Source organism: Malurus melanocephalus, unplaced genomic scaffold, assembly GCF_030028575.1.
Source record: "Malurus melanocephalus ecotype Western Australia unplaced genomic scaffold, MMel_1.1 scaffold_16, whole genome shotgun sequence".
Classification (NCBI taxonomy): Eukaryota; Metazoa; Chordata; class Aves; order Passeriformes; family Maluridae; genus Malurus; species Malurus melanocephalus.
This window is the reverse complement of record NW_026623248.1, coordinates 3,595,476-3,623,403: the sequence shown is the minus strand read 5'-3', so window position 1 is coordinate 3,623,403 and position 27,928 is coordinate 3,595,476. Positions and strand designations below refer to the sequence as shown.

Here is a 27,928-nt window from a genome sequence, read left to right as displayed (position 1 = left end):
AGTATAACAATGATCATTCTAAACAAATCTCTTCTAAATCAACCTGTTCCAATGTGGCAGACTCAGACATTCAAAGCATCTCCTGAGACTGTACTAACTACAGTGTTTGGATGTRTTTATACATCAAAAACTATCCTGTTATGACAAACAGAATGAGAATAATCTCAACSTTTTCCACTTACTTTGATGTAAGTGTCATTTGAGCAGGTGGCCAGAAGGTACCGACCACTACTGTTATTGAACTGGCAGCAATTAACCTGCTCCGAGTGTTCTTCATATAYTCGCATGCACTGGCCTGTTCTTGAATTCCAGACCTAGGCAGAATTGAAAGATGAGAAAGACTTCTAAATAGATTTAAAGTAATTACTTAAAAAAATCTGAAAACCATGTTGAAACACAGATGAAGCCCTAAAACATTCCTAATAACACCTCAAAAACGTTTTGAGGATGAAGAGAAAAACTATATATTTGAAAAAAGATTTAGATATTATTAACGGAAAGGTCATAATTCAGATTGAAATCTGATAAATTATGGAATTTCAACAAGATTTTGCTATTATAATGCAGAATTTAAAAAAACAGTATTTCACAGGTAACAGAAAAGAAAAAGGTATTATGGATAGATCCATCTCATATTATGAATAGAATTGAACTTACACATTACACTCCTAGTTAAAAAAAAAACAGCTGATAACACAAATAAAATCAATAGGTAATTCTGCACGTATGATCTTAACATTAAACATCTTTTGTAATTACGTAACAAGTGGGGGATTTCTGTTTGTCAAATATTGAATTATCCATGCAATATTTAAGACAGTTTCAAACACCTTTAGTCTTAAGAATTTGTGCAGAGTTGGTTAAACAGAAATTGGTATTAGCATCTTGAAAAAGTAATTCCTTCTTCCTCATTCCCTTACCTTCACTTTTTTATCACTTGAACAAGTTGCTACAAATTCACCATCTGCAGAAAAAGCGCAGCAGAGTATTTCATCATCGTGGGCATTTATCTCCAGGAGTYTCTCTCCACTTTCTGCTTTGAACACCTAAAACAAGCAACAGTAAAAACTTGTAACTTGAAGACAATTTAAAAACACATGTAAGAGCTCATTGTATCTCAAACAGCTCTCTTTATGTAAGCTCTTAAAAAAATGGGTTTACTTTTGAAAGCATTCATCATGTCAAGGACAATAACATAATTATAAAATGTTGCAAGGATGATAGAAATTGTTAGAGMATTAGTGAAAACTGATTTWAAAAAAATTCTGYTCTCACTCACCCTTTAAGYCAAGGGCCATGCTCTTTCACAGTATTTTGTAATAGTAACTGCAAAACACTATCAATTAACAAAATCTAAATTTTTCTTAAAACTAGAAATTCCAGTTTTATATGAATGGGATATCCTTCTGTAGAAAGTAAGAATTTCAACAGAAATTGATGATTGGAGAAATAAAACCACAAAAATAAGTAGGGAAAAAGTGACAGGATGACACATTTCAATCCCATATTAGATATAGGCAATGAAAGGACAGGTGAAGAGAAGTGTTACATATTAATCAATTTCTTCATAATCTGGGATGGGTGGAAATCACGTCTCCCTTTCCACCTTAGGTTACATATTCTTAATTATTAAAACAAATCACAAAATTCTCTTCACAGCACTTTTCAGTATAGTACAACTGTGGAATCCCTGTTTTTTCCTTTACTTTTTATTGACCAGAAATATCAATGACAATTAAATGGTTGGTATTTGTTTGAATAAGAACCTAAATACCGAAATAACAGGAAATTTTCACAGTAAGTTCTGCAAAGTATCTGTTCTTAATCTAGAAATCCTCATTCCGTTTTAAGCCACAATTAGAAAAAACATGAGTAAACTCAAAGTTGAAAAATGAAAAATGGGTCATGGCTCATTTTCCTATTATTCCTTCAACAAAAGTGCAGTTTTAATGGAATTGCAATCCATAGATTTTTTTTGGGGGGTGTAAAATTAAGAAAAAAAATAAGCAATCTGCAGTGTCAATGAGGCCATCAAGTACAGAAGCCCAGCAYAGTAAGTGCAGCACAGCATGACTACATTCACCAGGCATCTCCTTAATCAAAGGAGATAAATAAGCAAATAAAACAAGCAAATAAAAACCCAGTAACAATACATTAGGTAGCCAAATGAACAGCAACTCAGTACTCAACTTCTCAAGCATCCAAAATRATATCAAAAGTTTGCARCAAAGCTGYTCTTTTCTCTTACCTTTGGCTGTCTGGAATATAGGAGCTAGTTTCCTTGAGAGCTGGCTGATTCCCCTCCAGGCAGACTGCTGGCAAATTTATATAAGTCACGTTCCTCTCTGTCTCTTCTAATTTGCTTTTTAAGCACTTTGGGCCTGTTTCCAATTTAATACTGTCCTCAGCTTCAGGGGCTTTCTCCAGTTATATTTCTTTTGCATTAAAGCATTTCACTAATCAAACACCAAAGTGGCATGATGTCCATGACCATCCCATATAAATAGTAAAGCTGTAACTAAGACATCTCACTGCTTCTCAGTACTGTAAAAGGTCTACTGTGAGTGGAAATAACATTTTTTTTGCAAGCAAATATGAAATAAACCGGGGTGCATTACTTAGGCTGTAACCTCTTCCATATCATTAAAGGCATCATGTTCACACATTAYGGCAGTGAGGGTATAAACCCTAAAATCACACCCTTTAGCTCTTGAACTAGAAGATAACACTTTCTATTCTAAACATGAAACTTGATGTTTATGAAATATATCCTTTCAATAATTTGTATCCAATTATGATCTAGATCCAAATGTTTCCACACAGCAACAGAAGAAAAGTGACAGGACTGTTTAACAAATGTTTTTGAAATGGTATGCTCCATCTCTTTTCACTCATGCACAGGTATCTTACCTGAAGGGTTTTATCAGCTCCACATGATGCTATTCTTTGTCTATCCTTAGAAAAGCAGGCGTGGTACACTGCATCTCTATGCGGACGAACAACCAGACGGTAGAGATTTTTCAGGGATTTTTTATTTCTACAGCGTAAGACAATTATTTAAATGAGTATTATTCAAAATCACCTCTAAGACTTTTTCACACATCTTGAGCAGCAAGCTTAATAACAACAAAACAACCAACCCACTATACTTTACCTCTCAGCCTTCATGCTGAWCTAATAAAGGAAACACAAATTCCAACATTGACTCCAAAGTTTATATTGTGCTTCAACAGTTACAGCTTAGAGATCAAGAAAAGTAATATTTTTATGATCTGAAATATGCTATTTCCAAACATAACCCTTTTTCCTGAGAATTCTTGTTCTCCTGCAGGAGAGCTCTTCCTTTTCAAGGATATTCAAAAACATTTGTAAATTTGTTTAGATCTTCACAAATTTCTTTCATTTTAATGACAATGGCTCGATACAATATTCGATAATTAAACAAGATCTGTGACTATCACCACTTTTCATTTAGAGATTAAGTACAGAATCTAACACATCTTAGGTGACTCATGCCTCACTTCAACAACTTAAGASTTAGTAGCAAATAATCATCATGTTTAGCCAGATCTTAAAACAGAAAGCTGTCACTGTAATGAAATGACAGGTGATGAATGACCAAAACATCTCTCTCTCTTCTGTTGATTTCAGTCACATTCTCCAGTGTGCCTCCTACATCCAAGGTGAAAACCCTGAACCAGCTGGAGATTGCACAATTTGGAAGAGTCAATTTCAAAACAGTTTTGCTAAATAAAATAACCAAATATTCAAAGAGGAGGCAAATCTGTTTGGCTCTTACTATAACTGCTTGACATGGAGTCACTCTGTTTTACAACCATCAAGCACTACAAATATCAGAAGAGAAAGATCCAACAGATTCAGAGCTATTGGTCAACTGATGGTTGGACAAGGCTGGGAAAATGTTTAGATCTGTACACCTTTTCCTTAAATAGCTTCCAAAAATACAAGAACAGCAAAGAATTATTTAAATAGGAGAAATGTCAAGATTGTGTAGAGATTACAAAGTATTTTCCATCTCATACTTAAAAAAACTTTGCAAATTAGCACCAGTGCTCACCTTTTAAAAGCCACAATTYACTTTAAAACCTAAAAACATATTCCAATATACCTAATACTTGCATTATAATTCTAACTTTAAAATAAAATTATTTAAACAAGTTTCAAAGTATCATGTTTTCATTGTTGCATTGTTATTTAAGAGGAACAATAACTGAATACAGAAGTAAATATATGAGTCAATTTATTTTAAGGCAATTATTACTAAGTTGTGGGCTTCCCTTCTCCCACAAGTTCTTGAAAACTACTACACTTTCTTTCCCCAGAAAAAAAACCCAGAAGTTCTTACAAAGGTCCTTCTATTAGCCACACATTGTATTTAGTTGTACATTAAATTAATTTCCTTGGTCAAGGGATCAGCATATCAGCAGTTGGACTGCAGCTACTTACATCCACTCCAAATAAAATGTTCCTGTTTCTCTTTGAGCATGCAGCTTGGCTTGTTGATACACCTCTGATGTCTCTGGCTGGCACAGACCCAGCTGTATGATGTCAGGGAACGGCTGCCGTCCAAGAAGGTGCCCATTTAAAGACAGAAATTCCTGGAAATTCTCACGCACTGTGCTGTCCTAAATACAGAGCAGATTATATTTGATAACCTAGATTTATCTTAGGATTTATTTCCTAGGTGCCCTTTGCTTTTCTAAATTTCCATACAGCTAATATTCTTACAGAAGCACTCAGCTCTATTTTTCTAGTATGTTCTATTAGCAAGCACATACAATAGATTGAAATACTTCATTATCCTATTCAAAAATCATAATACCCTTATTTTTCAACCAAAGAATATTGCCAGTAGTGATTTATTCAACAAGCAGTGTGAAATATCAGAAAGACAATTCCAAGTGGTCAGCATAATTCTACACCTCCTCAAAAGCAGAGTACCTCATGTACCCACCACTAGGTATCGATCACTACARTTACTGAGTTCCATGGCCAAGCACTTACACACTGAAGTTAAAACTCAAACAAAAAAACTGAGTTTCCCTCATTTTTATCTTCTCCAAGTTAAAGTTCAATTCAATATTGGTTTTATGCTTCAGTTTTTTAAGCTTTCTATATACCTGCCATACATACAGTCAACAAAATGCAATTACAAAATAGAAAATTGTATTTGGAACAGACTGATCATTTACCTTTTAGTATCATACCTTTTGATCCAGGATAGAGCTATAYTCTACATATTCATGAATCAGATGAGCAGGCCCTACCAGTTCTGTTTTAGCTTTAATCCAATCTAAAGAAAACATAAGATCACGGAGCTCCTACAAGAAACACAAATTCAAGTTCAGAGCATAAGTTTCACAACAGAATCCACTCAGGGGGAAAAAGAAAAACACAGAAAATACATCAGGTATTTAATACACTTTGGTACAACTGTCTCCAGTTGAAAACTTCTATAATTTCCTGCTTCCTCCATCTTGATTGTTCAGGTATAAAAATTCTGTGCATAGAAGGCTAAGTATGTGTTTTAAMGCAAAGGACAGCTCTTTGACACAGCTAGTCTGATAGAGGATGGAGATACAAAGTAATTCTTGACTTTTGCAGCACACAAGATCCATTTTTTTAACTCTTAAAAAGCTTCTTCAAGTCCACTCTAGCAAAGATCACTGCTAATAGTAACTGTTCATCTTTCTAAGARATGCTGAGACTCTTAAAACCATTGGTAGATGATCAAGGGAATCCTGCCATAAGGCACKTTCATTCCCTCAGTGCTCTGGGTTGCATCACCTGAGCCCTAAGGACTTGTGAACATCCAGCTGATCGAGCCAGACCCATACAATTTCACATTTGTGTCGACAAATAAAAAGCCACTGTTCCCACAATCATGGTCCTCCAAACCAGGGGGCAGGGCAGCCAAGGTCTGTCAGTATTACTAAACACTCGGACAAAAAAAAAATTGTACCTTTTCTTTACCCCTACTAGTTAGATGACCATCTTTAACAAGTATTGGTCCAATGTTTTCTTTAGACCTCCTTCAGAAAAACTGCTTAGCAACAACACTGCACAGCTTTAAAGTGTATTCCAATTTACAATCAKTAAATACCATAAGGATTAACAGATTATCATGGTTAAACWGGGAAAAGGAATATCYCCCAGCTTTATTACTCTTCCAACAAACAGAAATCATGTCTAAATAATGAAAAATAAGTGATACATAAAATATAAGCTATAGGAAGCATACAGTCATAATGAGCAACACTAAAGACTTCTGAGAAGCTAATTCTACAAAATGTAGAAAGGCTGCTAATAAAAACATTTTCACAACACGTTGTAACTAAAGAAACTAAGATAATGAAATAAATATGATCCAAAACACCTGGATTTGTAGCAAACATTATTATGATGGTTCCTATAAGAGACAAATACACAAAGTGTACTATATRAGCCATCTTGGAAGAAGCCCAGATGAAAAGGTTTGAGTACATGTGAAATAAAGCAATTAACAACAAGGATCAAATGCAATTCAATGCACTGAAACTCAAATTCAAGTGAAACTACTAATTATTAATCTTTCTGCATGATTTGCATCTCATACTAGCTCAGTATCTAAAGAACAGTATTTGGCAAAAATGGCAGCAATTATTTAAAGGCACCAATCCTGGAAACAAGAGACTTGCCCATCTAACTCTTGATGGGGTTTTCTTGCTATTRAAATCAGATAATCAGTTTTTACACACAGATCTGTATATCATAAGAAGAAAAAACTAACAAGACTTCTGAAGATAAAGTAACTGATGAAATTCTGATTGGACAATAAATAGAGCTTGGGTTTTCAAAGAGGTTTAGAGAAGAATTCTTATTAAARCTTCTTGAAAAGGAAAATAAAAACACAAGCTATTATGGTATAAAATAGGAAATCTTCTCAAGAACTGGTTGAAAAGACAAGATACAAAGGGAAATAGAGTAGAAATAAAGTAGGTTTTTTTCAGAACCCACCTTCTGCATGTTGGCACCTGCCATGTGATATGCTAGAAAGTTATACCAGTACATGCAATCCTCTTGAGACAGAACAGGTGTATTGAGTTTGTAGTATTTCTTGTACTGATTTACTATGTTTTTATGGAGCTCCTGCAATGGGAAGAAAAACACATTTATGGTATTGAGGAATTATACGTATTGTTATATTGTAAATAGCATTGAGGAATAATATTATTTCTCAATAGTAATACATCAATAAATGAAATTTAAAAAGCTTGCCTTCCAAAATTGTACACCTAATCTAATTTATTGAAGACTTCTCCAGAAACATACTCTGAATATTAAAAGACAGAAGATCAAGCTGTCAACCTTCCTTTGAGAAGATTATTGAGATAATTGAGATAAGCTACCAAATCTCTCTTCACGTTAAATGTGGGTAGCCAACAAGAAAAGGAGCCTTACAAATGTAGATCTTAAGCAAGTCTWAAAATTTGCTATTCTTCTTATCTACTCTTTCTGCCTTCTTTAGAACTGAAATTGGGTCCATCTTATGGGTCATCCTCCTGAAAGTACTGCCTTAATTAGAAAAAAAGGAAGCAAAATGCATTTCTCTGCATTAGAGAATGAATTTCCTCTTCAGGTAGGGTCTTGATGTCTTTGGTATCAGCAGTAGAGCTTTACATCTCCTGCTGGAAACATCTGATGGAGAAATAATGGATATAGAGTTTTCCTCATTTTAGCCTCTTAGCTGCAAAATGCAACCATCAATATTTCACTCCACAGTTTCAAGCTGAAAATAAGTATTTTTATTTAGTCAGCATTAAGTTAAACTTGATTTGGACCTATGCTATGAAGCCACTCAGGATACAACCTAACAAAGCATCATTTTCTGAAAGATGCTCAACTTTGGAGAGTAATGTTGAAAGTATTAGTTGATATGCTACCTGAAGCTGGTTGCGATTCTTCTCAGTGAGAAAGTCAAGTTGAAGATCATGTAAATAATAATGGAACGACTTCCCATTACGATCACAGAACAACAGTGATTTGTTGACAAATTCCTGTAGGATATCTTCAACTTCTTCAGTTTCCATATCCCAAAGAATACAGAGAACCTAAAAAATATTAACACATTGACAGAGAAAATAATCAGAATCAAGTCATAATACAATTTACATGTATATTATAAAAGGCTACCAATTAACTGACCACAAAATGCATAATAACAGATACAGACACATAACAAAGATAATCAATTCATTAAGTTGCCAATTCCTTCACACCAAAGCACAAGACAGATATTATAAGTTAACCTATCTTCATCTATTTGTGCTGATTTATGGTGTCCATAAAAGAAGACAAATTCCACTTAACAGTTTTTACRCTTTGAGCGAGCTCAATCACAATCTAATTAAAGAACAAGATACAGAATGCATGTTAATCTTAAACTTTATGATTGTTTATTCAGTTATGAGCCTTTTAGTTTGACTACTAACAATATAAGTTGTGATACCATAATGAACCAAATCTATCCAATCTGGCAATTATTATTAAGTTACATACTGCAGAAGTTATACTTGACAATCATAAATTTTAAGAACTGTTTAAGGTCGTTGTTTGTATCTCACCAAAAATTACAAGATTTCCGCACTGTTGACATTACCTTAGTAGGCACTTTAACATCTTTGGGGAGGATAGAGAGGTCTTTATAGTAGTCTTTGTAATTGTCATCCAGTTGCTCAACACTTATGGACATTGCTTCATCAAGGGCTTCGTAATCATAAGAGGAAGATTTTCTTATTCTTTTAAACTGCTTGTTCTGCAGCTGCCTGAGATAATATTCCCAGCGGTTGGGGAAGTCTCGCAGCAATGCACCTATCAAGGATATCACAAGAGGAGAACCTGAAGGAAAAGATGAAAGCAATTTTAGAGGGCTTCAAGGAACACAATCCAAGAGCTGATGGTCAAAATCTGAATCAGGTAATTTTGCCAATAAAATGATTAAATTCTTGAGATGTGAAGGAGAAGAGACAAATAAAATATGCACTCCATGTAGACATCTGCACGCTCACCAAATGTAAGTGCAATTGTGGTGCAGAGGGAAAATACACTGAAAGAAACTACTCAAAAGTCAACATTAGACTTCTGTTTAGCTTAAAATAACCCCCAAAATATTTAAGAACCACTTGTGTTTTACTTAACAGTATTATATCTCTATTTTTAAGTCAAAATATGGAAGGAAAATAACACATTCATTGCAAATGGTATGACAAACAGCAATTAGAATACCTTTGCATTCTCTTACAAGGCAGTTAGCTTGTTCTGGCAGTTCTGATATTTTCATATTCACAAACAGGGATAAAATCTCCAATCCTTTCTCATGTGCTAGTCCACTTTCCACATGAACCTCGTATTTATTGCCTAGAAACAGAAACATGGAAAAAATGCAACAAATGCAAAAAACCCTATGGAAACTCGAAGTATTTTYCAAGTAAAATCTGGAGCAAAGGACCTGGTTCATGATTTCTTGCACAGTATCTCATAGGACTAAGAGGAGTATAAATTCTACTGACCAGAATCAGCTTGCATTACAGACTTATACATGGAAAAAAATAAACTATAAGCTAATAATTAAAAATGCATTACAGTTAGTCACTGCTGAATAGTGTAGAGATTGTGTCACAATCATAGCATTTGTGTCACAGAGATTAAATTATTCTGTTGAGAACCATTGCACTCTTCAATGTAAACATATAACTTTCAGGATAACATGTAACACCTATTTCACAAAGAGCATGAAGTCTTACAGAGCAGAATTCTAAAACCTTGCCACTCATGCATAAATTGATGTATTCTATCAGATTATATTGAAAGTTCACATGAACAAATTGCAGACACAGACACAAAAAATCTGTGGTGCAGGAGAGGAAACTGTTCCTTACCAGCCACAGCATCTGTTACACTCCTGTCTCTGCTGGTGATAAGAACCTGACATTGATTATCGAATGCTTTTAACACCCAGGAATCCCAAATGTCATCCAGGACCAAAAGAGATCTAGTGCAAGAAGAAATATTTCAGATCAACTATTAATGATAAAGTATTGAATTTTAATAATGAAAGGACATTTTCAAAACTTATAAAATACCACTGCATAATTTTTTTACGTTAGTATGTAGAATATCTTAACAGTCTGTCCAGAGAAGGGTAACAAAGCTGGTAAATGGTCTAGAAAACATCCTAAGAGGAGCAGGTGAACAACACTGTTTCAAGAAATATTTCCACTAGTAGATGTCAGGACAACCAGAAATATTTACTGGTTTTAAGTCATTAGGTATCATAAATGAAGAAAACAGTTATATGAGACTAGATAACTGTTTGGCACAGGCTAGTAATAAACTTTGTGGGAAAGCATTTCAATTTCCTTTTGACTCAGGAGATTTTAGTTTTGTTCTTCTATCTTTGGAAAGCTATATTAAACTAATCCTCTTATGAAGCAATTGTCTTGGAAGGCAAGGCTCTTTTTACATAAAAGACATTTTAGAGTGACTACACATTCAAACCCTATGGCTAGCCACTTTTGTAGGTTCCTACATGGAATCTCACCAAAATAATGTACAGCAGACTTCCCTACACCTGCCTATATATGACAGAAGTTACTGAAATCTATTTTTWAAAAATTGGTTTTAAGGGAGCAAGGAGTCAAAAAGACTAACTGGGCAAGTAGACGTATGAAAAGAAATACCAGTTATTTGCATTCAGTGAGTTTCAGTTATCGACACCTATTCCTACAAATTACTTACATTTACTAGCTTTTTTTTTTAAGGGATGGAATTTTCAGCCTCAGTAGTTATTGGTTAAGTTGTCCGATTCCCACTGAAGCAGGACAAAACTTCCGCATTTTTGTTCAGCTAAGTGACACACCATCAAAGCTTGTAAATAATGATTTGATCCTCCTTAAAGAAGGGCATACACATCATACCACATTTCCAAAAATACATGGAAGTCCTGGATATCCCTATCTCATTTTTATACAACTCCTCTATTAATAACCTTTGGATAAATCATTGGGTTCACAATAATACTATCACAGCCATAAAGGACTTATTTGTGTCACTTTCACACTTGAAAATATGCTGGGTGGCATGAACTACAGACTGATTTTATGTTTTTAATCTGGGCATTTCAAAGTCCTCTCATTCACTCTCAATCACCAGTGATTTTTCTCCTCCAGTCACACCAATGAACTGTAAATCTTAATTAAGATTTTAAGGTTAAAAAAACCTTAAAAGAAAGAACAAAGAAAACAAACAAAAAGCACCCCAAACCAACAAATACAAAAACCCTGTGGTAACAATCACAAGAGATTAAATTCTGTAATTTCTTATTTCAAAGTATATCATAGCATCAACTTTTTCATCCCAAGAAACATACTGGATTCACAATCTGAATCCTTTGTCTAATTACTTTATTCTCGAGAGATGTACTAGGTTGGCTGCCTGAATCCAGATATTGGTAAAGGGACTTCTTGCCACCAAAGAGAATTCCAGARCAGCGCCAGCTCCTTCCCAACATTCAGAGCCAGTGAAACTTTGTTTCCAATACATCTCCACCCTCTATGAACCTTACTTACTCCCCAGTACATTCTCCTCTACTTCCTCTCATGCCCACTTTTGTACTGAAGAGTTTTGGTTTGTTCTGTTTGTTAATAAACAAGAAATAACAATGGAAATGTGTYAGTGGAGACAACCACTTCACATCCTTCATGGAAAAGTCACTTCAGCACTTTTAGCTGAAAGTGTCACTTGTACTTTTCATATACAATTTCCACAACAAAACCAAAGAACATCAAAACCAACAACAAAAACCAAACAAAAAAAAAAAAGGAAGAAAAAAAAAGATAAACAGATTTTTTTTGGAGGACCTGGCAATATTTTTCACATCTAAAAAAAAAAACAAAAAAAAAAAAAAAAAGGAAGAAAAAAAAAGATAAACAGATTTTTTTTGGAGGACCTGGCAATATTTTTCACATCTTTGCTCCGCAAGAAAGACTTATTTTCCCCCCTGTACAAAATGCCAGTATTCCACTCTGTTATCTACAAAGATCACAAGGCTGGAATATTATTCCCAAGATACCTCACTGAGGAGCAGGCTTATTTAGTTTAGGACAGATTTTCCCAGGTAGTAATGAAATCCTCAACAAATAACAAAAACTGTTGTTCAATGATGAAAAATGTTGTGTAGTGACTGAGATACTGCTTAATTAAATCAAGTCACTTTCCCTGAAGTTTGAACAGTTTCCCTGGTTTCTTGGCAGTAACTGGTCACATCATGAAAACCTTTCATTTTGCTACCTCTAGACCAACCACTTTTTAAAGACATCGGTTGTTGTGGAATGGAAGAATTTTCTGCAGTGATACACACCCTCTTTTCTGCTGTATGATCCTCATATATCAGTAAAGCACTCTACACACACAATGAGAACACTGAAAGTTAGAGCAATCCTTATTTCCAATTGTTTGTTCTCATCTTTCACTATTCAATCACATCTTCCACCATTTCACTTTTGCTTTTCCAAGCAAATATGTCTCCTGTACAGGTGGTAATATACTATGTTAGTAGAAGTCTTATTAGCCTAAGTTAGGAAGTTGGTTTAAAAAAAAATACACACCACAGACACATGTAACCACAACAGACACTTGAGATGATCAGATCAAAGTTATTCTGCAAAGTTTCATCAGTTAAAAGAACAGTGTTTGATTTTACTGACACCACCTGGGGTATTTGCGTAACATCAGCAAACGAAGACGATCTTTAGCCTCCTCGATGTTGAGTGGTGGCCTTTGTGAAAGAGTGGAGTCATGTTCCAACCTACTGCAGAGATTCTGAAGTTTTATTAGGAGCCCTGCTTTGTCCTGTTTCCCAACAGAGATCCAGTGTACTCCTCCTGGAAAGTAATCTAACAAGAAAAGCAGTATTAATCATGCTGTACATTTTAAATAATTTTCAATATTTAATAGCAACTGACAGTAGTAAGTCAACATTAATTAAAATGCAAACCTGTAAAGTCTATTGCAAGCCTTCCTTGCAACTCTACTATTTACACCAAGGGGTGGTTCTACAAGACCACTACTGTTTGCTTTTAAAGGAACAGACTTTACAGGACAAGCACCCACAGAAATTTCACATMATCATTGCTGCTGTTGTCCCTCCTTTCTATGTGGTTTCCTGCCTGTCCCTACAAAGCCCCTTCTGCATCCATCCTTCTGGTAGTCTTAGCATTTCTATTTCTAACCCTGTAGTACTGCAAAAGTTCAGAGTTTGGAGTGTAAAAATAATCCTGAAATGGTGATCAGGAGGACATCTAGAAGAGTCAGCTGCAGCAGAGGATGCTATAGGACTTATCCCTACATTGTTTTGTTTTTTTTTAATGCCACATCCTACTTTCTCCTCCTTGTGTCCTTTGCAGGGGAAAAAAATAAAATAGAAAAAATGCATTTATATGGTTTCATCTATGATCTGCTTTAAGCTAAGGCAATACTAATCACCCATAACTGACTACCACTATTAACATAGAWGCAAAAGTTAGAACAAGATTTTTTTTAACTCACATAGCAAGGACAGGAGTCTGAGGATTTTACAAGCAATGCCCCAAATGAGTGTAACTAGATATATTATTTTGCACTAACAGAAATAACATTTTAAAATTAATTAAGGATGCATCTACTCTCATAAACCAATGCAGATCCTAAGGTGAAAAACTATTCAAAACCTTTTTCTATAAACTAATGAAATACTTAGTGGACCGAGAACACTAAAAGCCARTATTTCAAAATCATCTAAGAAATTTAGGTATCTAAATCACTTTCAAGATGACTGTGATATTGCATCATGTAAGTCCAATATGTGTATACCTATAGTGATTTTTATAAAGACACAGATGTTTTTCCAGAAGTACCTTCCAAGAGYTGTGGATCCCTTAAAGCTTCTGCTGTTAAAACAGTCTTCCCACAGCCTGCCATTCCATAAACTGTGACCCAGCCTGGCTCACTTCCCAGGCAGTACAGCTTCTTTTTAATAGCATCTACCAGTTTAGACCGAGTGACAAACACAACTGGTCTTTGTGGTACGCCTCCTTCGCAGAGAATGGTCTTCACTAAAGTTAAGAACAAGAAACATCAAAATAAAAAGTGAGTTCTAAATGTGATGCCCCTTCAAACGCAACCAAAACAACTCTTTACCCAAAACAACTACTGGGCTCCCTCCCCTCCCTCCCCACCACATGTTCCATAAAAATGCCCTAAAACCTGCTGGAATCAAAACACCAAATACTGAAAAAATACYGCTTTTTAGAAATAAATTACTTCTCAGGTAACTGGGTCCCTACCTAAAACAGTGCTCAAATAAATAACTGCATGAGGAAAGCTCGTTACATTAATAYCTAGAAGTGAAAAGATAATTAAAACTCCTGTGGAAACTACTGCAAACATAGGAGCTCAACACTACTATACCCAACAATCAGGTCACTATCTCGACCAGAAGGTACCCCACTGTGGATGCAGTAGAAAAGAAAGGATGCTGTGTAAGGCCTGTCCTTGGCACTTAACAGCACAGCACGGGGGTCCAGGCAAGACTTCCACTGATTTAAGCTGAGACACATAAAATCTGAATTTACCTCTAGAAAAAGAAGAGGTAAAGCATAACAGTAAAGGAAATGTGTGCTTCATCTGTCCACTTTGTGGCCATAAGGAGTGACATAACTGTTAAACTTTGGTTATCCAAGATAACCTTAAACTCCACATGTCTTTGACACTTACTAAATGTAGAGTAGCAGTAAATAGGGCAGTTAGTCATATGCAGTTAGGCTCTTCCCATTAGGAACTACAAGTTTATTTGATGTCAGTCAAAGATAATACCAATGACAACGAAGGTAAAAGTTAAGAACTTATGTAGGGTAACTAAAAGACCTGCTAGAAAGAATTAAGCAACCTAATAATTAGAACAACTATTGGAATGTAGATTGAGAGATTACAGATTACTCTTCAGGATGAATATCAGAATTTTGGAGGCTACAAGTTTTTTTTATTAGATTCAATCTCTAATACATACAAATAAGAGTCTTTCTTTCACTTACAACAAAAATGATACAAAATAGAGAAAACCATGAGAGCTTCAAGTCTCCTGTCTTTTAAAATAAACATTCTTCAATATGAACACTTTGAAGATAACCAATATAAGTTGTAACTGYTGTAGCTCTCCTGCCCTATTAAGGACATGAAATACAAACATAGTGACCACTATGCTACCAAAACAACTAAATGCACCAACTGCTTCTTCATTTGAACAGATATTACACACAGTCACTTTCTAAGGAATATAAAAGACAACTTGTCTTCACACTCAAGCACAGGGATTGCTGTAGTTATACTGACCATAGGAAGTCATTCCATCCATTGAACTCTTCCTGTAACCAGATGAGATGGCAGGCATGCCATCCTGAAGAAGTGCAGCAAGATCTCTGTACCCTTCATGAATCAGTGCATTGTAAAAGGATCGATATGAATTATTATCTTTTGTAAGAATAATGTTAATTAGCATAGCTGCTCGTTCCTTCCGTGTACTCTAGAAAAATAAATAGAGATATTATCAAAACTAACTTAGCAATCATTTAATCTATCACTCTGTAAACTATAGATMATTTAGAGTTGCAGAAATTTAAGTTACAAAAGCTTACAGCCTTTGACTTACCAAGTTCTTAAMCTGATGAATTGCAATAAAAACTGCGTGTTAGGCAGACACTTTAGAATTTGACAAATCCAGGATAGTCAGAAATTACTATTTTTTAAAAGGATGGTAAAATATGTGAGTAGACTAGGAAGATAAATAGCAGTGAGAGATGACTCTACCTGCTGCTTCACTCTCTCCTCCTCCTGTAATGTTAGTGCTTCATCAGAAATCATACGATCCATAATGTAAGAAGTCTTGATGTCATTTTCCAATGCTTGACGATTCATAAGCAAATAGTTTCTACTCTTGACATCCATATTTCTTCAGTATGAAAAAGAAGGTGAGGGGAAGGAAGTCAAGTCAGAACGAGAACACAACTTACAAGCACAAGGAAAAGTTTTCAAATTGCTTATGAATTTTGGTGTTTAAGTCAACAGTAGCAAAGCATCTGCTAATTCTGAAAACACAAATTATTTTCCCCATCCCTATAAATTTATGTCTATGAATCTTTTCAGAACTACAAAACCACAGACTACAAGCATCTCATATACTAGGAACTTGCTAAATGTCTCTATGAAAAGGTCTTCTCTGCACCCAGAACATCCCTCAATTTTTTCTAAGTCATGTGATTGGGACAACAGGATGAGAAAGAGGACTGGTCTCATTGCACGGAATAAACGCATTGTTGTCTCCAAGTTCAAGACTTCATACAAGGACCCAAGAGCTTGACATATGATGGAAGAGGGAGCCATCAGCACTGACTGTGCTATACCTTCCTTTGTCAGCATCTGACACACGGCTCTAAACTTGCATTCTTCCTCCATGTCATAAAAAACAAATGTCAGAAGACAACACAAGGTGAAAACTACTGACTACAGGGTAAATGTTTTTCAGAACTGATCAGTTGCCCCCGAGAGTCCAAATCGATCAAAACTCTCTCTCCTTTAACACTCCTGCCCGGAAAGCTCCATAAACAAGTTCAAACTCCTCCACAGAGCAATAGGCAGGTGCCTGCAGAAGCGTTCGCCTTTTCCGGCACGCTCTCCTTCAGGAGCGGGGGAGATGTAGAACAGCTGCCTTTGGATAAGTCTATAATGGAGCGCGTCTTCCGCCGTACTGACAGAATTTCCTATTTTCACTGAAAATTACGTAGTTAGGAAAGCCTTCCACCCTACCTTTATCCCAACGCGTCGCGGAGGAAACGGGACGCGAAAGCTTCCCGATCGAAAACCGAGTAACAGTAATAATGCCACACGTGAAGCAAATACAAAAGAAACCGCTACACAACACCAAAACAAAGGGTTAACTCACACCGTRCCGCTGTCGCCAGCCGCGAACGAAACACAAACCGAGGCGCTCAGCCCGCCGCCGCCCCGTACCCGCGCAGGCGGAACCGTTCCTGGCCCGGCGCGGTCCGTCCGTGTCCGCCACGCCGCTCACCTGCGGGCAGCGCGGATCCCGGCAGCCGCCGAGCCCCCGCCGAGCCCCCGCCGAGCCCCGAGCAGCAGCCGCTGCCCCTCAGCTCCCGGGAATGCGGCGCCCCCAGCGCTTCCTTCTTCCGGGCCGGGGCGGGGCAGGCCCGGCCCCTGTCGCTGCCGTCCCGCCCGCCGCCGAACAAAGCCCCGCTGCCGCGCCGGCGCGGAGCCGCCGAGCCCCGGCTGTGTGCGCTGGGCTCGCTCGCCTGCCCGCGGCGGGGGAGTGGCGGCGGGCGGGCCCGGAGATGGCGCACCGGGCGGAGATGCGCCGGTGGCGGCCGGAGGAGGGGCCGCGGGGCCTGTAAACGTGGTGCCTGCGGAGCAGGGCGGCTCGGCCGCCTCCTCCCCCCTCAGCTGAGGCCGCGGGAGCGCCGCGGGTACGGCCAGCGCGGCAGCGGGGATGGGAACGGGGATGGGGACGGGGACGGGCGGTGCGGAGGGCCGGCAAGGCTGGCCGAGGGTTCGGGCGTGCGGGGAGCCCCGTGGGCCGAGGGGACAGTCGGTCACTTTGGGGGAGCAGAGGGACAGTCGGTCACTTTAGGGGGAGCGGGGGGACAGTCGGTCACTTTGGGGGAGCAGAGGGACAGTCGGTCACTTTGAGGGGCGCGGGGGGACAGTCGGTCACTTTAGGGGAGCAGAGGGACAGTCGGTCACTTTGGGGAGCAGAGGGACAGTCGGTCACTTTGGGGAGCAGAGGGACAGTCGGTGTCTTTAGGGGAGCAGAGGGACAGTCGGTCACTTTAGGGGGCGTGGGGGGAGAGTCGGTCACTTTAGGGGACGTGGGGGGAGAGTCGGTCACTTTGGGGGAAGTGGAGACCGGTGGTCCGGGAAGATCTGTGGGGAGTTGCGGATCCTTCTGGACTGCCCTGAACTGCGCGCTGAAGCCGTCCTTTTAAAAGAGCTTTTCTGCGTTAAACTCTTTCCCTAACTGCAATTCAAAACTCCCTTTTTTTCCTCCGTACTTCAAGCTCAGAGCATGTTTCCTAGTACTGTGACTCAAACATCTCTAAGCTACTTGCATGGCAGATTAGAATTTAAACAATGCTCTTTACTCCTGTATGTGAATATGTAAATTTCTCCAAATATTTATATTTTGACATTGAACTAAGCGGCATGCTGCAAAGTGATCCAAAACCCCAGCACAACASTTTAATCTCGAATTGTGCTAAAGCATCTCTGCCAAGGATCAAGTCTATTTTGAACAGCACAGTGAAAGATTTTAGGCCTAAAAACTACACTCTGTACTTCCACTTGGTTGGTTAAAATATGAGCTGGAGATTCATATTCCCTCAATCTATTCTGAGCTTAATTTTATCAAGAAGACATTACTTCTTTTTTTTTTTTTTTTTTTTTTTTTTTTTTTTTGGGGCTTTTTTTTTTTTTTTTTTTTTTTTTTTTTTTTTTTTTTTTTTATTAACTGTGTTTGTAGTTTTACAGATGTCATGAAATCATTATAACAGAGCTATTTCTAAATTAAAGTTCGATTTGCAATTTTATTTTTTAAAATTGAAAAATTAACTTTCCCCTTTTAGTGTGGTGTAGATAATAACTATTTTTTTAAGAAATCTACAAGTAAAACACAAGTTTATCAGTGAAATTGCAGATGAACGTGTGACATTCATCAGCTACAAAAAGAAATATGCTTCTAGTATTTGTGATTTTAAATATATATTTAAAATAGCTTATTCTACAAGAGATAAAATACTTTTGGGAAGGTGAAATTAGCTTAAGCTTGAAAAGTCAGTTCAGTTGGAGAAAATATGAAAGCAATGCTCTGTAATATAGAAAGACAGTGAAAGCATTATGATACTTTACAGAAGTTCACATAACCAGAAAGCACAGTAATGCCAAAAGCAACATTTTTGGGGGTGTATTTGTGTACTTAAAGAGCAAAAGTTTATGTTTGAGGATGTTTAAAAATTAACAAGTAAAAACTAATCTTTTATGGGTTTTTTTTTCTAGCTCTCTCTTTTGCTTTTGCTTTTTAAAACCACAAAATGTCTGAAATTAAGGCAAGGAAAAAAGCTGTTTCTTCATCGAAGACAAATGAAGGCTCACAAAAGGTTGAGAAGMACAGTAATTTTGGGAAGCTGGCAAGTCCCAGGACCAGCAATAATTCATGTTCCTTTTGGATGGACTCACGGACAAGTTTGAGTGTCATTTCTCTCACTATTTGCCTGGTGGTGACCTGGTAGGTAACTCTCTAAAGCAGATTTTAGTGTTTTGTTTTGTATTCTTTGGGCTGTATGATTTACATGTGTACTGAGTGTTTGGGCTAAGACACTTGTCAAAGCCAGAAGGATCAAGGAAAGAGTAGCAATATTCTTGAGCATGGAAACATTACTTTACAGTGAGTTACTGTAGAAGCTCCATCTGTTACATCATGTTGAAGGTGCCTTGTTCATGAATTCTAAATACCTGCTTTAGAGATGACATCTTTCTGAAGAGCCARCAAGTCTGACTGTAAGTGCTCGTTTGGCAGGCAGTAAATAATTGGAAAGAAGAAGTGAAATTGAGTTTTTTGTAAATAATTTGCTCARCAGTGTGATAAACTGTTCCTCAGGTGGAGTCTTTAATTAAAGGTAAAAATCTTTGTTAAAGATGTTTTAGAATATCTTAGCAAGATCAGTACCTTAGTTACCTTAGCATGCAGTGTAAAAGCAAAGAATCTATGGACRCTTCCTTGTTTTCCTCCTCTTTTAGAAGATAACTGCAGTACCAAGACAGATCAACTTCATTAAATCCTTTTTTATTTCTGTCATGTATTAATCTAGCAAATTCTGTGAACACAAATCTCTGGTCCTGGAACACTTAATATATGCTAATTGAGTAGTTATGTTTTCTGTTTATTTACTTGCAATTTGCAGGTTTCTATTTGAGCAGTCCGGTCACTTTGCTGATCTGGAAAGAAAATACAATTTCTTACAGCAGGAAGCTGAAAAAATCCTGGATGTGAGAAATAAAGTAAACTTAATTTCTGAAAAGGTAATCATTAACRTCTTAATTTGATAATCTTTGGTGAACATTTGTCATGTTTTACTTCATTGCTATTTTGTTAATTTAACTGACTGTTTTAAAATAGGTTTTCATAATCTGTTTTACTTGACTATGAATAGGCCTTTAAAGACTATTTCATGTGACAAAACATGTCAATCTTTGCCACTGTTCAACTCTGTGTATATAGTGGTTGTATCTCAGTATTATTTTTCAGAAATTAAATAGTTTTTAAGAACTTACATGTATACATGGGTTTCATTCTACCAGTCCTCATTTGCATGTGATTCTAACATATATTGATTTGAGGAATATTTACAGGCATTTTGATGTACTGTTCTAATATATGAAGACATGATAAAGTGGTAGATAAGAAAATATGATAATGAAAAAAAACTAACATGTGTGACATTATCATGTAGAAAAGCTGTGCTGGCTGCTGAGTTATTCCTGACATCTTACAGATAATGATGGTAGCATAGTATGGCTCATGCCAGTGATTTTGTTTCAGTGCTGATCTCAGAATAATTCATTTGGATATTTATATAATATAAATAATTTGGATATTTATATACTACACTTCAGATTGAAAAACTTGGCATGGAATTTACTATATTTTGGACACCAAAAAAAACCAAACATGGAAAATAAGGGATTGACAACAAAGAAAATTGCATGTATTCTATAGAAGTTGAACAACAGACATACTTTTTTCTGTAACTTTCTCATGTTAGGTTAATCAACAATATTTTAAAGATGAGACATGGAAACAGATCATGGAGGAGCTTTGTAATAAGTACAATGGTTTCTAAGAGACTTTCTTCTCTCTTAAATAAATGGAAATGGTTTTCTATTCTTACTTTTGTTAAGTAGACACAGACATTGTTTTGTGTTGTAAATGCAGCTTCAGTCTTCTGAAAGTATCCTGCGAGATGTTGCCTCATCTGTCTCTGCGATGACTGAGTTTGGACGAGAAATACCTTCTCTTCATAACATCATAAGTGATATTCAGAACAATGAACAGACGCTTTCTCTAAAGATGCAGAGCATTAATGAGAAGTTCCAAAATGTTACAAATTCCTGGAGAAGAAGCTTGGATGAAATGAAMTCAAATGCCACTGGTTTAAAATCTGAAGCAAAGTTCATACATACAGATGTTACTTTCAAAATTAATGAAGTTGACCAAAGAATTAAATCCCTGTCAGAAAGAGTAAGAGATTTGGAAGGCAGTACAGCCAGAAATATTAAAACACTAAAAGAGCAAGAAGATGATGAATTGTCTAGAGTTGAACAAAAGCTGGATTTGAATGCAAAGTTGGTTGAAAAGCTAGAAGAAGAACAGAATAGTCTGGTAGCCAAGGACACAGACCTGAATCAGAAACTTGCAAACTATGAACCTAAAATTGAGGAGTGCAAGTCCCATTTGCCAACAATTGAAAACGCTATTCACTCTATTCTTAGATTGTCTAGTGAATTGCTTGGTATGGAGAAGAAGATACAGGACTTGAAGACACAGCTGTACACTGTGGAAAACGACATGTTGAAAACTGTTTCTGATACAACAGCGATGCAGAAGGTTCTTGAAGGCCTGCAGTCCAATGGCAACTTGTTCCAAATGCAGCATGAAATAGCTGTTCTAGAAACAGTGCCTGACATAACAGTATCTTCAAAAGCAAGAGAAACAACTTCAGAAAGCTTTAACTTAAAAAATGACTAGAATGGGGACAAGTGAATTTGGACTTAAGTTTTTTTTTTCATTGATGAAAAAGCACTTTTTTATAAATAATGTCATTTCAACATATGTCAAGGATAGCTGAAATATTGTCATTGATCGAGAGACGTTGGATCAGCCTGAAAGGCTGAGAAAAAGGCTGCAGAGCAAGACAGTAATMCTGTGTTGAAGAAGGAAAGAAATACTTTCTTAAATTAAGAATTATTTTCAGCTTATTTATGAAAAGATAATTTTTATTAAAAATTAACTTGAAGCACGTTATTTAGATTTGAGGGGAAAACAAGGTCATATTTTTAATTTCTATTTAGTTTTCACTGCTTAGTTTCTTTTGTTGTTACTTTTTGTATTATTTTCCATGGGCTTGTACCACAATGAACAATTAATCACTGATTTCTCAGTAGAAATACATGTACCTTGCCATTAGTGTATTGTACACCATAATGGTTTTGTGCTGCAGGAAAGCACTGAGCGCATTTTAAACACCTGAAGCTTAGATACAATACCCTTACAGAAGACACTAGTGAAGTACTCCCTGCTCAGACCCTTATCTTGTCCTGGTATTTGTAAGCAGCTGGTATTTACATAGCAGCTGGTATACTTAGACTACATTCCCAGTGTTTTCCAACTTCCTAAAATCACTGGCATTGTTTTCTTCTGCCATTAATGTCATTGAACTACACACAGACTGAAGTTCTTACTAAGTTATTCTTTTTAAATTCTTCCTCCATCATTTAATTTACATGTTTGGCATGATCAGTCACTGTATTAGTTTGGGGGGTTGGAGTTTTTTTGTGGGGTTGTTTAGTGCTTTAGGAAYAAATTTTAACCTTCTGTAGGATGCTTTTCGTTAGGCATTACATGATGTCTAGTATTGCTTTGCATTTCAGAGAAAAACAAAGATTAACAGTGTGACTGGCACTGTTTCCCAAAGTTTGCTGAACCAAGAGCTGCAAAAGTAATTAACAAAATCAGTGGAGTTATGTTCTTGGGGGCAGGGAATATCCAGTATATTCATAGATCTACTTGCATGGTATTTTACTGCCTCATARGCCTCATAGCTGTTCATTGAAATTTGGACCTCAGGAACAACATAAATTCTCTGCAGACTTATTGTCTTGATAATTTTGTAGTTCTCAGGAAAGGAGATTGCTTAGTAGAAAGAGTATAAACCCATAACATTTATGACTTAATCACACTTACATTATTCTGTATTTTTACATTTACTTCTCTAGAACTCCACTGAAAAATCTTCACTGAACAGATAMCATGGCCTATTCAAGAGACTAGGAAACCAGTGTTTTTCAAAGTTACAAAGCTGTATCAGTTTCATATATTTATTACTTGTGTATAAGTTCGTGTCTGTTTACAGTCATAGTCAAAATAAAAATATATTGTAGGGAATTTCCCTGTCCTGGTGCATAATCTAATTTAAAATAAACTGTTCTTCCAGAAAGGGTACAGAGTAAATATTTTAGTGTTCCATGTCCTACTAGGTAAAACTATTATGTAAAGAAACTCTTTAAATACTTCCCACAAGTGTGTTCCAGTTCTTGTGTTTCTGCTTCACAGCTTTTTGGGGCAGGCTGGCTCAGCTGCCAGTGGTATGTTCCTTAGTTTAATGTCTTTCATCAATCTCAACCCTACTGAAAGCTGAGTATACAGAATATCAAACATGAAATCTTCATCCTTMGAAGGCATTAAGTAGGAAACAAGCACAACTTTCCACAACCTAAACTTCRTTCTTTTGCTTTTGAGCAAAAAGTTGTGAGCTATTGAGGGATGACCAGCACTATTGAAGAGTTAAAAATACTTGTTTTCAGAGGTCACCTTTGAAAGTTATATAGCACCTTATTGTAATTTTTTGTTGTAATAGAAGAAGCAGTAACATTTGTTATGTATACTGATAAGATTTTTTTTTTGGTTGTGTTGCAACACAAGTTTATTTCCTAGATAGACGGTTTGTACTTAAATATCAGAATAGTAAGATATTTCTTTAAAATACAGCTTGAATTTTGACACTGAGTTGTTAAGCTAGAAATATTTTTGTATCCTTCTAGTGTGAAAAGACTTGGAACTTAATGGAACAGCTGGAAGATCTTCAAATGATATCTCATATTAAACATCTRCAGGAAGATATTTATACAATGAAAACATGGTCTAGCAACATAATTAAAAAACAAGAAGAACTGGAGAAGAATTTAACAAACCTTGTTCATGCAGTTTCAAGCGCTGAACAGAATGCAGCTTCTGTAGCAAAAAACATAACATTGATGATTGTGACAGTAAAAACTGACATAAGGCGCATTTCAGGCCTAGTCTCAGAAATGACTGCTCTGACAGATTCTTTGCAAACACTAGAAGATAAAGTAGAAAAAGGTGAAAAGGCAACAGTTAAAAATATAGGTGACCTCCTTACCAGTAGCATTGACCGAAGCACAAAAATACAAAGCCTGGCATCCAGTAATGCAAGAAGGATCGAGCAAATTAAGACAGCAATGTCTGAGTTAAGAAGTGATTTTAACAAGCATTCCAATAGACTTTTGGATCTTGAAGGTGACAGAGCAAAAGTTCTGAAGACAGTTACATTTGCAAATGATTTAAAACCCAAGATGTACAAAGTTAAGAAGGAATTTGCCATCTTGGAGCCCTTAATAAATGACCTAACACTGAGAATAGGAAGATTAGTGGAGGAGGTGTTACGACAGGAGAAGGAAATTGCTTTACTGAATGAGAAATTGGTCAATCTAACAAGAGTTCAAACAGAGCTCAAGGATGTGAAAGATGAAATAGCTAAGATTTCAGACATTAACTGATCACTTAAAGGCCACTGCATAAACAACAGTGTTTGAGGAGTGTTAACTCCATCATATGTAGTACTGAGAAGATCGACAATATTTAAAGACTTGATTTAAAAGCACACCTAAATCTGAAATTTGCTCTATTCCTTTGAAAAGGACAGGGAAAAGTSATACTTATTTCAAGGTAGTGAACAAAAAAATGTATGTCTCTSTGTGTATTTGTCTTTCTGAAGAATGACAGATACTATATATTAATAAATTACTTGGTTTTTACAATGAAGCAGTGTTAAAGCATGAAATTATGTTCTTTAGAGTTTGCTTTCATGAAGAAAGCAGGACCCATGGATGACAGATCTCCAGTTTTGCTTTYCCACTTCAAAGGAAGGAATAAAATTATGGTTTCCACCTAAACAAGAGGTAGTCAAACAACAGTAGCACTTAACATATTCACTCTATGATTTTTGTAAACTAATTTCTTTTTTTAATAATATTTAATGAGGTAAATGCGCAGAAGCAAGAAATGATCAGAAATGTTGCTGATGCCTTGCCAAAAGCTTGTCACGCATTTAGATGGAATAATTTGTATAAGGCTTTGTCTGAGGCTTTGTAATTGTAAATCAAAATTACAGTGCAGCACTGTTCTGTCTTTAGAACTCTCTACAGGGACAATGCTCAGAAAGACCTAATGTTGCTGATTGCTTTGTCCCAGTGACACGGTGTCTGTGCAGGAATCCTAGCAGTGTTACTYGTTGATTATTTCTTAGTCTATAAAATGCTATAATGAGCAGTACGATTAGCAAAGAGAAGCTATTTACATCCCAAAAGGCTACTGACATGAGCTACTGGTACTGTTTCTGTGCTGAAGAACAGATCTGAGGCATTTGAAAATGCAGTAGGCAATAACAAGATAGTGGGAATGGGTTTAGCAGAGGAAAATAGAAAATAGAGGATGTAAGTGCATTAAATAGGAATAAAAACACTATAAAGATCAATTAGAAGAAATACAGCAACTCAGAAAATCCCTGTAAACGAAATTGTATCAAGAAATGTAAGTATACAGTAAGGCCTTTATAACTTCTCAGTTGGCAATACCTGAACATCTTGCAACTACCGAACTCTTGATTGTATGGAAGACACAAGCATTCCTCTCTCACACTATTCTCATCCTCACTCAGCATTCCTTGTCTTCTGTATCTTCTTTGCTTTGCCCACAGACAATCTTGAATACTTCAACTATTGGTGCAGGTCCATTCCTACCTCCCCCTTTCTTCTATCTCTTTCCAGTCCACCTGGAAAAAGTCCACAGCTGGCAAGAATAAACCTGTCAAAAAAACAAGTTTTCCTAGAAAGCATCCACAGATCTCTACCAGACCCTGTCGCTTGGCTCTTCCACACAATTTTCAAGTGAGACCCTGAAAATAACCAAATGGCATTTGAAGGAGGAAGAAAAATTAAAGAACAGCCATGCAAAAGCATGCATTGTGTATCATASCTGAAACAATGTATGTGCACAGATACAAACACCTTTGGAGCTTGAGGGTTACATAGTAAATGTAACCTTGGATTAATGGTATCACAGGCTACAGCAATTTTGTTTATTTTGTTTTCAACTTTATGAATGSACCATTTGTGGTCAGTAGCCAGAAAGAATCTGGAGAGGCAGAACTGGAGAACCAGTAGAGCACCATCTACACAAGTGATGTGGAAAATACATTCCAGCTGCATCTGAGCAGCCTTGACACAGCAGGGAGTTGTRTCTCCATCAAGAGTCCACCCTCCCCTTGCAACAGTAAACAGAAAATAACCAACAATAAACCACTGTGGATTTCACTTTCAACCTCAAAATTCTAGAACAGATCCCCCAGTGAAAAGCCAACTTCCTGTGCATGRTCTCTAAGGGCAATTAAGCATGCAAAAAATCTTACAGGACCACTCATTTCCCTTTCCCTTTAGATGCATGCAGACCTCCCACCATTCTTCCCAGGTAAGTGCAGATCTAAAGCATTATATTCTTTTCAGAAACTTTTCTTGCTACAAGAGAAAAAAATTAAGTCACAAAGATAAAGTTTACTTGGAAAAAGTTATTTTAGAATTATCTGTATCTAAAGTTGTCACACCTACCATACTGAGCTCAGCCATAAGGCGAGAGATCAGAAATTCTCCTGTAATCTGTACAGGTATTACAAATCTGTTTGCTCTTCCAAGCACACATCCCCACTTATTTCTAATAGTTTTATAGTAGCTTTGTAATTACACTGCTCTAAGGAGAGAGGCAGAGAGCTGTTTCTGCAGTGGAAAAGGTGAGCAGACCATGAGGTATTTTTAAAAAATTTAAAGCAGACCGCTAACCTTGCCTCCTTGTTTTAGTACTGTCAGTGGTGGGGAGAGTATCAGCTTGGTAAAACTACAACCCCTTAATTAATTTCTAGAGTCATGCAGTGATACTCCTGCAATTTTATCAAATGATTGAGATATTCAGGTTATAATGAAAATYACAGCTATGTTACTTTAAACAGATCGTCCATGGAGCCCAACCTGTAGTGAAAATCAGGCCACCATCTTAGCTTTTTATTTACTTTTTAGGTATGGAACTGGCCAATTAATATTCTTGTCAGCAACTTGCAAGGAAAAAAACAACCYAAAAGCCAGTAACAGTATTAAGTGATCATTGATGAAGAATTACATGAGCAAAGTAATTCCAAAACATGTAAAATCTACTTTTAGACACCAGAAAATCTGCTCTGGCAAGAATTTCCTGCTAGCAATAGGTTTTTCCCCAGCACTGTCAGAAAAAATATATTCTGCTTCAAGGCCATGCAACTATTAAACTCATCTACCCAAGGTACTCATGTTTGCTATAAAAAAGCAGGATGTTTATTGTTTTCACTGTGAACTACATCATTTCTATGTAGAAATGTAAATGAATTACAACTATTTGTATCACAGCCCATTTTAAAATGATATGCAACAAACATTTCCGCGAGTATCAGTGTCAGCACATTTCATCCGTAGTACAACCTGATACAAACACCGTGTGCGAATGCAGTTGTTCCAAATTTATAGATATGCTATGCTTTAAACCAGAAAGCTAATCTCAGCTCCAAAACCAGCAAGAAAGGATATTTTCTCCTTCATAAAAWATACACAAGCAGCATATACATAATCCATGTTTTACAAAGCACTTTGGGATTTAGTGATGGGTCTGGAG

The 27,928-nt window shown here is 36.6% G+C and overlaps 2 protein-coding genes across 5 annotated transcripts in view; one reads left to right on the top strand and one right to left on the bottom strand.

The window, feature by feature from the left end:
- Positions 1-17,289, bottom strand: part of APAF1 (apoptotic peptidase activating factor 1) — a 32,050-nt gene extending 14,761 nt beyond the window's left edge. Inside the window, exons 1-15 of one of the 3 annotated variants that reach the window (XM_057385898.1) lie at positions 17,033-17,289; positions 15,901-16,042; positions 15,427-15,616; positions 13,953-14,150; positions 12,770-12,953; positions 9,939-10,051; positions 9,286-9,417; positions 8,660-8,898; positions 7,944-8,111; positions 7,018-7,149; positions 5,229-5,342; positions 4,468-4,646; positions 2,911-3,037; positions 921-1,046; positions 183-314 (exon numbers count right to left, since the gene is read on the bottom strand). In XM_057385898.1, coding sequence (XP_057241881.1) covers positions 183-314; positions 921-1,046; positions 2,911-3,037; positions 4,468-4,646; positions 5,229-5,342; positions 7,018-7,149; positions 7,944-8,111; positions 8,660-8,898; positions 9,286-9,417; positions 9,939-10,051; positions 12,770-12,953; positions 13,953-14,150; positions 15,427-15,616; positions 15,901-16,038 — 2,172 coding nt within the window. In that variant the 5' untranslated portion in view covers positions 16,039-16,042; positions 17,033-17,289. The remainder of the gene's footprint in view (positions 1-182; positions 315-920; positions 1,047-2,910; positions 3,038-4,467; positions 4,647-5,228; positions 5,343-7,017; positions 7,150-7,943; positions 8,112-8,659; positions 8,899-9,285; positions 9,418-9,938; positions 10,052-12,769; positions 12,954-13,952; positions 14,151-15,426; positions 15,617-15,900; positions 16,043-17,032) is intronic. The other 2 variants (XM_057385890.1, XM_057385882.1) reach the window with 2 other exon arrangements.
- A 42-nt stretch (positions 17,290-17,331) lies between these two features.
- On the top strand, positions 17,332-25,338 carry IKBIP (IKBKB interacting protein). Of its 2 annotated transcripts, none has more exons than XM_057385910.1 (4): positions 17,332-17,573; positions 19,159-19,387; positions 20,064-20,181; positions 21,095-23,973. In XM_057385910.1, the coding sequence occupies exons 2-4, from the start codon at positions 19,194-19,196 to the stop codon at positions 21,905-21,907; spliced, it is 1,125 nt and encodes a 374-aa protein (XP_057241893.1). In that variant the 5' UTR covers positions 17,332-17,573; positions 19,159-19,193; the 3' UTR covers positions 21,908-23,973. The 2 variants fall into 2 exon arrangements, with proteins under 2 accessions (XP_057241893.1, XP_057241901.1); XM_057385918.1 differs by lacking the exon at positions 21,095-23,973 and adding an exon at positions 23,980-25,338 and having other exon boundaries at positions 17,341-17,573.
- Positions 25,339-27,928: the final 2,590 nt, after the last annotated feature.